The sequence below is a fragment of the Hyla sarda genome, chromosome 6 (assembly GCF_029499605.1).
Source record: "Hyla sarda isolate aHylSar1 chromosome 6, aHylSar1.hap1, whole genome shotgun sequence".
Classification (NCBI taxonomy): Eukaryota; Metazoa; Chordata; class Amphibia; order Anura; family Hylidae; genus Hyla; species Hyla sarda.
This window is the reverse complement of record NC_079194.1, coordinates 195752449-195765691: the sequence shown is the minus strand read 5'-3', so window position 1 is coordinate 195765691 and position 13243 is coordinate 195752449. Positions and strand designations below refer to the sequence as shown.

The window sequence follows — 13243 nt, the reverse complement described above, 5'->3', positions numbered from 1 at the left end:
GCCAGTGGGTCGTTCCCCCCCCGTGGGCACTGGTGTCGTGGCGGTGGTGGTCGCTGCCCAGTGCTACGCCATTTTATGCTAGGGACGTTAGGGACCCACTCTAAATAGGTGGCCTTGACGTGGCGAGTGGGCTTGTACTTTTTGATCAAAAATGTATACTAACAACCTGTTAGTTTTTGATATTGCGCTGAGAAGCAATTACATCATTATACAAGATTGTAGATCTGCGACTATGTCTGTTTCTTCTACCTGAATTTTTATTAACATGTTGTTTGCTGGTCTTCATTATAGCGATGCATAATTTTAATGAGAAGTTTAAGTATGAAAGCACATTGTGCAATAAACAAATCTGTCCTTAAAGTGAGGGGGTCGGGGATTGTGTGGGGGTTACCTAATCGCTCACCAAGATAAAATATTAAGTTGTACAGATCAGAAATGTAATCACGAGAGACAAGCGGTGAGAGTTTTTCAATCACTGTGGGGTTGCATCAATTTCAAGTCATGTTACATTAAAGAGAAAAATGTCAGGGAGAGTCTCCCAGTTGTCACTTTAAATTAGATTTGTAGCTGTGATCAGGATGTGCATTTTGTAAGTCTTCTCACATTCTTCTCACAAAAATATTACCTAATGCGAGAACGGAGCAGCATAAAAAGATAGAACACTTCTGTATTCTATATCTCTGTCTGATTGCCCAAGATACGCTGCGAACAAATTTACCTGCACAGCATGAAACCCATCACTAGGATAAAAACCCATTAACATGTAAACATTAACTAAAACCTTTGGACGTGTTTAATAGACAGAGACTGAGATTTTTTTCTCTTTTATTATTATGCCGTGGAGCTCGAGTTCAGTTAAGATTGTTACACATATCTGTTGGTGTCCAATCCCGAATCAATGAAGCGTGGCAAAAATAATTTATACAATTTATTTATACAAGCAAAAGGCATTTCACTTTTTACCACTGGATGCGAGGAGTGTTACGCACACCATCCCCTGAGAAAATAATTAAGCTTGTGTGATGTGCCTGTTTTATTAGAAGCCGTTTGGACATTTTATTGCATATAAAAAAAATAACACATAAAAGTATCTTTCATTAAACAATAGGAATGCTCTCTGTACCTAACGCAATTTGTCCCAAATGTCACCAGAGCCAAGCTTTTTTTTTTTTTTTTAAATAAAATCGGGCAATAGAATTCCATTAATCTGGTTACTGATAGTCCAAAATGTAATAAATCTACTCTGGACTGGACATAAAAAATAAATAAATACATTTCTAGCTTCAAAAAAGTGTCCTATTAGCTCTTCTTTAGGGAAAGAATCAGTCAGTTGTTGTTAGCTCCCCCGCAAAAACAGTTGTTTGGTGTTTAAAAACAATAAAAAAACAAAACAAAAAAAGGACAATTAGAAAAACAAAGATTTTTTGGGGTCTAAAATGGGCAACAGACGACCAGCCAGTTAGAAGCCACCTTCTACAGTCTAGATGGGTGCATGTCATCTTTTGAAATCTGGACTCCATTCCGTACAAGTGACTTTGAATTAGAGCTGGGCGGTATGACCAAATATGTGTATCACGGTATTTTTGTAACTTATGGCGGTTCCACAGTATATATCAGTATTTCTTTCACCCCCCAAATCATGTGACCTGCGAGCGCTGTTCTGCTCCCCCCCCAAATCATGTGACCTGCGAGCGCTGTTCTGCTCCCCCCCCAAATCATGTTACCCACCAGCGCTGTTCTGCTTCCCCCACCAAATCATGTTACCCACCAGCGCTGTTCTGCTCCCCCCACCAAATCATGTTACCCACCAGTGCTGTTCTGCTCCCCCCACCAAATCATGTTACCCGCCAGCGCTGTTCTGCTCCCCCCCAATTAATTATCAGCCCAGCTATGTACTACTTATATATGTCACCCGCAAGCACTGCCCTCCTCCTCTTTGTTGGGGGCCACCGGCGCGCCAGTGGTCTCCAACCTGCGGACCCCCAGATGTTATAAAACTACAACTCCCAGCATGCCCGGACAGTCAACGGCTTCTTACATGACAGTGGGCTAAGCCTATCACTGGCCGGGGCGGGACATCGCTCCGGCCGATGATAGGCTGACGGCTGTCCGACGTTCCAGTCCCCAGTGTAAGGCCGACGTAGGTAAGTTAAAATGTATTTTCTTTATCTTTTGCAGCCCGGGAATAGGGATACAGCATACAGCAGTGGTCTCAAACCTGCGGACCTCCAGCTGTTGCAAAACTGCAACTCCCAGCATGTCCGGACACACATGCTGGGAGTTGTAGTTTTGCAACATCTGGGGGTCCGCAGGTTGGAGACCACTGGCGTACAGTGAGTTACAGCACCGGCGGCCACCAAAAAAGAGGAGGAGGGCAGTGTTTGCGGGTGACATATGTGAGTAGTACCCCGCTGGGCTGATAATTTATTGGGGGGGGGGGAGCAGAAGAGCGCTGGCGGGTCACATGATTTGGTGGGGGGAGTAGAACAGCGCTGGCGGGTCACGTATGATTAGTTCCCCGATGTGGGGACAGCACTGCGCTGGGCTGATAATTCATTCTTTCCCAAGGGGGAGGGGCCAAACTGGTATTGCAGTATGGGAAAAATTCATATCGTGCAGCCCAAAAATTTCGGTATTCGGTATGAACCGGTATACCGCCCAGCCCTACTTTGAATTGATCTTGGTTAGAAACATTAGTTGTTTCAACTAGTTTGTACATCAAAATGAATAAGAAGGAATAGGTAGCTCAACAGATATGAATACAGATTCTAACGAGTACAGGTAAAAGGTTGTGTACCCTATACAACCTCAATATAATGAAAGGATGAAGGAGAAAGCTACAGTTCTCAAGCTAGATTCTGTGTGTGAGGAGTGTAGGAATTTAATAAAAAATAGATACTGAGAGAGAGAAATATTTGAATATTGATTGTGTTTATTAATAAAATTATATATATGGATAAAATCATGCTATATGTGTGGTGTCTACAGGACCCATGCAGGCTACCCATAAAACACTAATACGGTTTTATATACTTTTTTTGTAAACTTTTTTTTTCAAACATTAATAGAGTAAAAGAAAATTAAAGAGTACAAATGTTCATGCCGCTGGCTTGTTAGCTTATACGCTATAGAGATATATGCATCTACCACAAAAGAAAAAACATATACTGCTTGGTAGCAGTAGGTATATATGTTTAAGGCAGACAATATTGCAAATTGCGCATTTATATATAATATATCTTATTTTGCCCACATGAGAAAAAATGTCAATGGGGTAAAGTCGTATGGCGCTATGCGCCGTCCTGGAGGTCCTGTACAATGAGAATTAGGTATATGCCTTCTGTGAAGGCTGATGCTATAGGGCAGTTGTCTTCAACCTGCGGACCTCCAGATGTTGCAAAACTACAACTCCCAGCATGCCCGGACAGCCGTTTTGCAACATCTGGAGGTCCGCAGGTTGAAGATCACTGCTATAGGGTATCGGCGCTATGTGCCGTTCCTTGTTGCTATAGGAAAGCAGTGTTAATTGCAGTTTGTAGGTGTGCACTGCACATGCAGCTCACCCGGAATATGGATCCCACGTAGCTCTCTCACTTACCCATCATAGGCCGATCCGTCCATCGTCCTGCTAGCGGGAGTATGGTCGCAGCGAGCCTGGGGAGGGAGGGGTCAGATGATGCCGGTCAGATTGTGCACGTCCATTGCTGAAGCTGGAAGTTGGTAGTTGGTGATGACGTAATGATTGACGGTTTTCCCATTGGTTTGCGGAGCGCATTCGATATGATATTGTATATGTGGCTAAGATGCTTGATGTGGTAATGTACTCTGGTAATGTACTCTCAATACTTAGCCGGTACTGGGAGTACATTACCACATCAAGCATCTTAGCCGCATATACGATATGATATCGAAAGCGCTCTGCAAGCCAGTGGGAAAACCGCCAATCATTACGTCATCACCAACTACCAACTTCCAGCTTCAGCGATGGACGTGCACCATCTGACCTCTCCCTCCCCAGGCCCACCGTGACCGTACAGTTAGCCGGATAATGAGGGACGGACCAGCCTATGACGGGTAAGTGAGAGAGCTATGTGGGATCCATACTCCGGGTGAGCATCGTGTGCAGCGCAAACCTACAAACTGCAATTAACACTGTTTTCCTATAGCAACATGGAACGGCACATAGTGCCGATACCCTACAGCATCAGCCTTCACAGAAGGCCTATACCTAATTCTCATTGTACAGGACCTCCAGGATGGCGCATAGCGCCATATGACTTTACTCCGTTGACAGCCATTTTTCTCATGTGGGCAAAATAAGATATCTATATATATATATAAAACTCAACGTGTGTGTGTGTGTGTATGTATGTATGTGTGTATGTATGTATGTATGTATGTGTGTATGTTCCAGCATCACGTCCAAACGGCTAAAGATATTAACATGAAACTTGGCAAACATGTTACTTATATGTCAACAACAAACATAGGATAGGTAATTTAACCCTTACTGACTCCCATTTGCCAGGGGCGGGGTTTTTGTTTAAAGTCCCATACAAGTCTACGGGAAATATATGTTACTGCATAACTTCCAAATGGTTGGAGATATTTCGATAATACTTGATCACATGTTACTTATATGTCCACTTAAAATATAGGTTTAGATGATTTAACCCTTAACTACCCCCATTTGTGAGGGTCGGGTTTTCATTTAAAGTCCCATGCAAACCAATGGGAAATGTATGTTCCCACATAACTTTCATACGGCTGGAGATATTTCAATAATACCTGGTACACATATTACGGGTCGGGATAGGAGGACAAGATTTGGGGTTGGGATATGACAACAATATATGAGGACGGGATATGAAGTCAAAAACTTCATCTGTTGATTTTCCTCCACAACAAGGATTAGGAAGGAAAAACCGGGCAACGCCGGGTACTCAGCTAATATATACCGGTATATATAAATGCACAACTTTCAATATTGTCTGCTTTAAACATATATACCCACTGCTACCAAGCAGCATATGTTTTTTCTTTTGCGGTAGATGCATATAACTCCATAACGTATAAGCTAACAAGCCAGCGGCATGAACATTTGTATTGTTTTATTTTCTTTTACTCTATTAACGTTTTAAAAAAAAGTTTTAAAAAAAAGTATATAAAACCGTATTAGTGTTTTATGGGTAGTCCACATGGCCCTGCAGACACCACACATATAGCACGATTTTATGCATAAATATACATTTTATTAATAAACACAATCAATATTCAAATATTTCTCTGCCTCAGTGTCTATTTTTTATGAAATACCTACACTCCTCACACACAGAATCTAGCTTGAGGACGGTAACTTTCTCCTTTATCCTTTCATTGTACATCAAAATGAATATGTATATTAAACAGCAAGGGGCCAGGAAACAAGTGAATAAAGATTGTTAAAGCCCCATTCAGTAACACAATTTTTTTTTATGTGGATCCTACAAACAGAGATTCTGCAACAAATTTGATAAAGGGAATTTCTTCGACATTGAATTTGACTGGACAATTATGGTGTACTCTCTGTTGGGAGAATAATGGTCTCCTGGCCCCTACACTAAAAAGTGAGATGGAAGGAGACCACTTAATCCAAGTGAGAATAAAAGAAAAGGTTCTGTATCCCCCACTTTACAGACATTTATGACACGTGCACATCCAATACTGGTTGCAGAAGGTAAAATCCTTTAAAGGGTGCGTTTACACGCTATTACTAGCAGCGGGTTTCCCGCTGCGGGAATCCTGCTGTGAGTTACGCTACCATTGATTTAAATGGGTCCACAGACAGTCCGCAATAGTGTCAGATTTGCGGACTGTCCGTCAAATGAATGGTAGCATAACTCGCAGCAGGTTTCCCCCAGCGGGAAACACGCTGCTAGTTACTCTCGTGTGAACGTACCCTAAAGGGGTATTCCGGCCTTATACATCTTATCCTCTATTCAAAGGATAGGGGATAAGATGTATGATCGCAGGGGTCCTGCTGCTGGGACGCCCGAATCTCAGTGCAGCCCCGGCATTCTGTGACAGGGATGTGACGTCGTGTCCGGTGTACCCCTTTAAGAGGGAAATACATGCTGAAAAAGTGTTTGCGGACCCTGCTACTTTTAGCATTATTGGCTGATAGCTCACTGCATGAAGACAGTAAGAATGTCCTTTAAAGTCAACCTGTAAGGAAAAAGCATGATAGACATGTTGACTTTCCACATTCTCTGTCCTTTATTCCCTGAGAAGTAGCAAGCACAAGTGTCCATGTTTCCCATAAATTAAAAATAAAAATAAAGGCAATGTTCGGTGTCCAAACTTTGCCAGGTGCAGCTCCATATACAATTACAGGAGTGTTGGCTATATATGCGTGGTTTTCATTGTGGGGGCATTCTGATGATGGGTGGATGTCCCAGCTGTTGGACCCAAACCGATCAACTAGTTATCCCCTATCCTACAAAAGGGGGAAAACTATCAATTGAGGGTTATACTGTAACAGAAAAACACTGCTAATTTCTTTAAAAAAAACAGCACCACTCTTGTCTGCAGGTTGTGTGAGGTATCACAACTTGGCTTTATTCACTTCAATGGAATGGAATTTCAAAACCACACCCAACCTTAGGACAGGTGTGGTCCTGTTTTTGGAAGAAAGCAGCTTTGTTTTTCCAATGCTGAATAACCCCTTTAACCCCTTAAGAATGCAGGGTTTTTCAGTTTTTGCACTTTCGTTTTTTCCTCCTTACCTTTTAAAAATCATAACCCTTTCAATTTTCCACCTAAAAATCCATATTATGGCTTACTTTTTGTGACACCAATTCTACTTTGCAGGGACATTAGTCATTTTACCCAAAAATTCATGGCGAAACGGAAAAAAAATATCATTGTGCGACAAAATCGAAGAAAAAGCGCCATTTTATAACTTTTGGGGGCTTCCGTTTCTACGCAGTGCATATTTCGGTAAAAATGACACCTTATCATTAATCTGTAGGTCCATATGGTTAAAATGATACCCTACTTATATAGGTTTCATTTTGTCGTACTTCGGGAAAAAATCATAACTACATGCAGGAAAATTTATACATTTAAAAACGTCCTCTTCTGACCACTATAACTTTTTTATTTTTCCACGTACATGGCGGTTTGAGGGCTAATTTTTTGTGCCGTGATCTGAAGTTTTTATCGGTACTATTTTTGTTTTGATCGGACTTTTTGATCACTTTTTATTCATTTTTTAATGGTATAAAAAGTGACCAAAATACGCTTTTTTGGACTTATGGGAAAAGGGGGTAATTCAAACTTTTATTAGGGAAGGGGTTAAATGACCTTTATTAACACTTTTTTAAAACTTTTTTTTTGCAGTGTTATAGGTCCCATAGGGACCTATAACGCTGCACACACTGATCTCCCATGCTGATCACTGGCGTGTATTAACACGCCTGTGATCAGTGTTATCGGTGCTTGACTGCTCCTGCCAGGATCTCAGGCACGGAGCAGTCATTTGTCGATCGGACACCGAGGAGGCAGTGTCCTGTAAGCTGTTCGAGATGCCACGATTTCACCGCGGCGGTCACGAACAGCCCGACTGAGCAGCCGGGTCACTTTCACTTTCACTTCAGACGTGGGGGTCAGCTTTGATCGCCACGTGTGAAGGGTTAATACAGGGCATCACCGTGACTGGTGATGTCCTGTATTAGCTGCGGGTCCCGGCTGTTGATAGCCACTGGGACCAACCCGATATGCCGCGGGGACACCGCATGACCCCGCGGGATATCGCGGGAGCCGGCGGAGGACGTAAATATACGTCCTACGTCGTTAAGGGGTTAAAGTGTAGTCTAGAGAAATAATTGTCAACTGCACAACCTCAATCTAAAATCTAACCAGATAAGTAAAAAGAATAAAAAAATAAGTTTTAAATAAGTTTGGTTGGCTTGGGAAACCAATTTCAAACAGCAGACCCTAATGGTAAGTGAACAACGATAATCAGATTGCAACCAAAATGAAGAATATTTTTTTATTTGACTATGCTACAGGGGCTGTAAAGTTAGTGTAGTTCATAATATAGTGTCTGTACCTGTGTGTGACGGTTTTTTCACAATTCTTCTGTGATTTTCACCCCACTATTTATTTTTACCAGCATACAAAATGACTGTTGTCTCGGATTTTTCCCAGCTTGTAATGCGGCCGAGACCTGACTCACTAGTCAGCTGATGACATGGAGCCTGTCTACTTCAATTGGTGGAGGGATCAATCTGCAACTAATGCAACAGCTGTAGGTACCCTGATTGAAAACCACAGGTCTTTTGATGGATGCAGCTCATTTATGTTTCAATGGGTGGGGTGGCTGATGTGTGGGAGAGAGGAAAATGGAATTGTGGGATTTGTAGTCAAAAAAAGATAAGTCAAACAGGAAATACAAGTTCACAAAAAGCTAGCCACAATGTTATGGTAATCTCACAACATAGCCATTTAGCCCCAAAACAAGCACAGATCTAAGCCAGTCCATTACCGCCTGCCAGGTACGTACTAAAATCACCTTATGGTGGATAACTCCTTTAAAACCTGGAATCCCCTTGTTGGGGAGTACTGTGTTAGACAAAGCTCTTTGTTTTTGTAAACAAAAAAATCCACAGAGCCCATCCACATACCAAGGTAAAATATTGTGCAAGATTTTGATTACTGCTTACAATTTATTTACTGATGTAAAAGGTACATTCATGTAGTTGGTCATCATAAATTCCCCAAGTCAAGTGGTTTCACCAGACTCCATCGCACTTTATTACATGCCCATTATCAGTGTAGCAGAGCCCAGAAAAGCTAAAACCGTTAAAAGTACAAAAATAGCTGAATTTATTAGAACCTTAGCAGAGACAAAAACATGTCTGATATGTTGAATTAGTCAGAGCTATACTTTCTCGATGTCTTATTCAGATTAATTAGTTCAATTATGTTTTGAGTGCGTGACTAATGTATCATTTTAGTTTTAATCATTTCAATTGAAAAAATATTAAACTTTTGAAGGAAGATAATCTGAATTTTAATTATGCTAACAATACTATTATAAAAGGCTTCTTTCATTTCATTTTAATTGAACTGCGGTATGCTTTTTAACTTGATTTTTTTTCTTTTGAAAAGGGACAGAAAATTACAGCTCAGACGGTTTTGTCCTCAGCACTAATAGTTGATCATCGGAGAAGCAGCAATATAAACCAAGAAATGTATTGTTATCCATGAATACTTAGCTTCCTTAATAAATTATGAATATATCTCTAAATATATAAACATACTCAACAACAAAAACTGGAAAATGCATACATCTAAGTAAGAATTGGAATTTTTCAAAAGAAACTTGAGTTGGATTGTCCTATTGTATGTATATTCTAATGTTTAGTATGTAGTAAAAATTGTATACTGGAGCACAATCATCTTAGGGCTCATAAACATCCATAGAAATCCAAGGCTCATACTGTACTGGAAACAGAGATATTTCTAAAGGATTGTAAAAGACTGTGGCATGGTCAATAACATATCTTTTAACAAGTGCACCCCATGGCAACACATAGGCCATAGGACTGTGTGCATCTGTACAAGCTTTGCCATGTACACAAAGTCTCATGTCCAGAAGACTGCTCTGATTGGCAGGAGATGTAGATAGATATCAAATACATGTGCTCTGGACATCCAGGGTGCCTTACTTATAGGGGTTTAATATTGTTGACTTACTACAGAAAAAAAAATACATTTTTTGTTATATATACAAGACATTAAAATTGTTATCTGGCGTTTTGTGAAATTTGTATCCTGTTGTGGCCAAGAAAAAGTAGGTAAAAAAACTAAACTATCCAGCCCCGGCTTCTGTCATCTTCAGAGATAAGCACTTAAGGCAGTACATGCCAACTCTGCCAATCACTGGCTGAGACAAGACAGTGCTGTACCCAGTGATTGGCTTGGATACAGGAAGGACAGAAGATCACGTGACCAGACAAAGTTGAATGGGAGATGTAGGGGACCAGGAGGCTATAAAGATGTAGTTTTTTTTTTTTTTTTTAATACTGGCTCCAGCAGAACATGATTTTTTTCATAATGCCAGATAACACCTTTAAAGTGGTACTCCGCCCCTAGGCATCTTATTCCATATCCAAAGGTTGGGGATTAGATGTCTGATCGCGGGGGTCCCGCTGCTGGGGACCCTGCAATCCTCGTGCTGCACCCTGTGTTCGTTTAGAGCGTCGGGTTCAGCGCCGAAGGCTTGTGACATCACGGTCACACCCCCTCAAAACAAGTCTATGGGAGGGGGCGTGACCGAGATGTCACAAGCCTCTGCCCCCATGTCCCAAGTCATCCAGCAAGGAGCGCAGTTCGCTCCATGCACTGGATGTCTGGGGTGCCACAGCCAAGATCGCGGGGGTCTCCAGCAGCGGGCCCCCTGCAATCAGACATCTTATCCCCTATCCTTTACCTTCCAACAAACAACAATGATTGCCAAGACAAGAGCATATTTTAGCCAGCAAAGGATTAAAAAGAAAGGGGAAATTATTTGCACACTGTATAATTCTACAGCTGTTGGTTCAGCTTCTTCCGGTGAGCAGGAAGACGTGGGTAACATGAAATGTTGTTGCTCCTCTAGCACATTCGGTGGAATGCACCTGTATGTCCGATCCCACACTTCCTTGAATAATGAAAATTTGCACATATGGTGAGTGCCATTGACTTTGTAATTTCTATTACGCTATTCTATTATGAGCACCACCGGTACAATAGATCAAGGATAGTGACTGTCTATGCTATTTAGTGGTCCACGGTGTCTAGAAGAGATTCGCAATAGAATTGTGCAATGCCATGCACATTCTAGCACCTATTAAAAAAAAAATGTTAGGTTAGGTAAAATAACTACTGCAATCTATGGGCTCCATACACACTGTATAAAGAACCTATCTCATGAGGAGATTATCGTCCAAATATAAGGACATTGGCCTGTGTAATAGGTCCAACAATCAGCTAATTAATAAGCAAAGACTTAATCGTGAGGTGATTGCATTCTGTAAGCTAGTTAAAAACCATTGTTTTTTGGCTGCACACATGTAATAGATGATGTGCAGCCAACAATGATGGAAGTAAAGGGCCGCAAGAACAATTCAACAATTGTTTCTGCAGCCTTGCCCCCCCCCCTCCCCTATGGTAATACAGTCCAGCCTGTGTTTTGAGTTTGAACTATCTGACAATGTATCTGGTAGATAAACAGGGAGACTCTGATACACATATTATGAAACCATTATTTAAGCAAATCCCAGGAGTAAAAAAAAATAACTTTGTAATAGTAGCATTCCTTCCTATAGGCCAATCTACATATTTGGAGAAAACTATATCCAAGCCTAACAATGGCATCTGTTGGTGTTGAGCGTTATTAAAATTGGGGTTGCGAAAGAATACATAAATTTCTCAGGCACAAATGGTGATTTCTGCAGAGCAAATTATACTGTGATTGTATGCTAAACAGATTCTACAGACATGTTTGAAAATGATCTGTTTTCCATTATGCTATTGGATTGGTCGCCACACACAGCAACAAAGGGTCCATATTAGCAATCCCGTCACTGAGTGTGCGGTTAACTTCACTTGCTCTAGAGAAAAGATACCATCTCAACAAATCTGAGAACAAACCATATATTATACAGTTCAACAAAATTAGACATTTCATCATAAAGATTTGTTTGATAGCAAAAAACGAACAAAAGGGAGATGATTACCCTATTCCCATCTCTGCTGTGTGATAAAAACAAAGCTACATTCCGCTTAGATTGCAAAAACAAAATAAAAGCCTGTTGAAAGGGGGGAGATCAGACAATAATTATTTTGTTCAACCATAGTCCTCAACTGATCAGAAGATAATTTTTAAAACTGATATATTAATGCTTGCAGGATTTTGATGAGGAGAAAAAGATACTCTGCAAGAATTTAAGCCGTCCAGTGGACATGTTCTTAAGAAGGTCACCATCTAGAATATCTTCTACCTTCAAGACTGATTAAAGCTGGTTTGTATGTGGTTATAAAGCTATGCCCCGACAAACCCTGTAGATTGACCTTCTTGTCCAAATCCCCAAATTATTTCACCTTCTTGTATTTTAATTTCAGAAATGCCTGATTTCTAAATGTGTTTCTACAGTATAAGGGGAACAAGGCGTCAGTGTGTATAGTCAGAAACTTTTATTTCACTTCAATTTCTTAAAAAGCAGCAGTTTCTAACTAAAATAAGCTTCTTTTTTCATGCTTAAGCTATCGGACTAAATAGTCAGCAAAGCCTTTCAGATATCTAAAATCTCAAAGACCCAAATCTGTTTAAATTCTAGAAATGCCTCTAGTTATTTTATCCTTATCACTAAAGAAAATGAATTGTAGATATTATTTAAAAAGTCGTTTAATAATGAACATCGTCTAAACCCTCTACCTCAGATGTCTTTAAATAATTTAGCTTTTAAAGAATGCTTAGTGGTAAATGTATAAAATTTTACCAGTTCAATAGATTAACTGCAAAACTAAATTAACACTGCCTTAGGAAATGGAGATAAAATTTATATTGAAAACATTTTGATGGGCCATTTTTTCAAAGTTTTATCTGGAAGAACCAACATTTTTAAATGAGCCTTTAACTGCAACAGGAATAATTTATCATGGCTCTATATCCACTTTAGCTAGGAACTTAAGATGGTGCCAAAATTTTACATCTTTTGGCAAAACTTTACAAGGCCTTCCAATAACATTTGTGTACAAGGGCTGCTAATGTATTTCTATTCTTACACAAAATTATTAATATTTTTTTCAGGTCTGGAATGTAAATAAACTTTCTCCGCCTTTGTAAAACACCCAGTCTATGTGAGATTGCCAATATGCATTGACAATCCGGTGATCGAGCACATTAAAAAAATCTTGGTAATATTAGTTGTCTCCATCTGAAGCTCCCTTGTTGAATGCAGTGTAGTTCAATTAACATCTCTTCAATATATAATTTAATTTTTCTTTCATCTTGATCCTCAGCCCAGTCTTGAAATGAGCTATGTGGGGATAGATGCACTTTGAATATTGTAGAGAGTATTCATAAATAAACCTATCAGGCTGGTAATGATTTTTGCCATAATGTGACAAAATGTTAGAAAGTTTGCACGGAATTAAGATGTTCTACTTCCACAACTTACTCTTCTTTCTAGAAGATAACAAATACGTATTATAT

The 13243-nt window shown here is 40.2% G+C and overlaps 1 protein-coding gene across 11 annotated transcripts in view; it reads right to left on the bottom strand.

The window, feature by feature from the left end:
* Positions 1–13243, bottom strand: part of WWOX (WW domain containing oxidoreductase) — a 1139839-nt gene that overhangs the window by 941387 nt on the left and 185209 nt on the right. The window contains exon 7 of one of the 11 annotated variants that reach the window (XM_056526131.1): positions 11821–13216. The exons of the other annotated variants lie outside the window; for them this stretch is intronic. Within the exon in view, the coding sequence (XP_056382106.1) occupies positions 13205–13216 (12 nt within the window). The 3' untranslated portion in view covers positions 11821–13204. Of the gene's footprint in view, positions 1–11820; positions 13217–13243 lie in introns of those variants that run through there. 11 annotated transcript variants of the gene reach the window in all.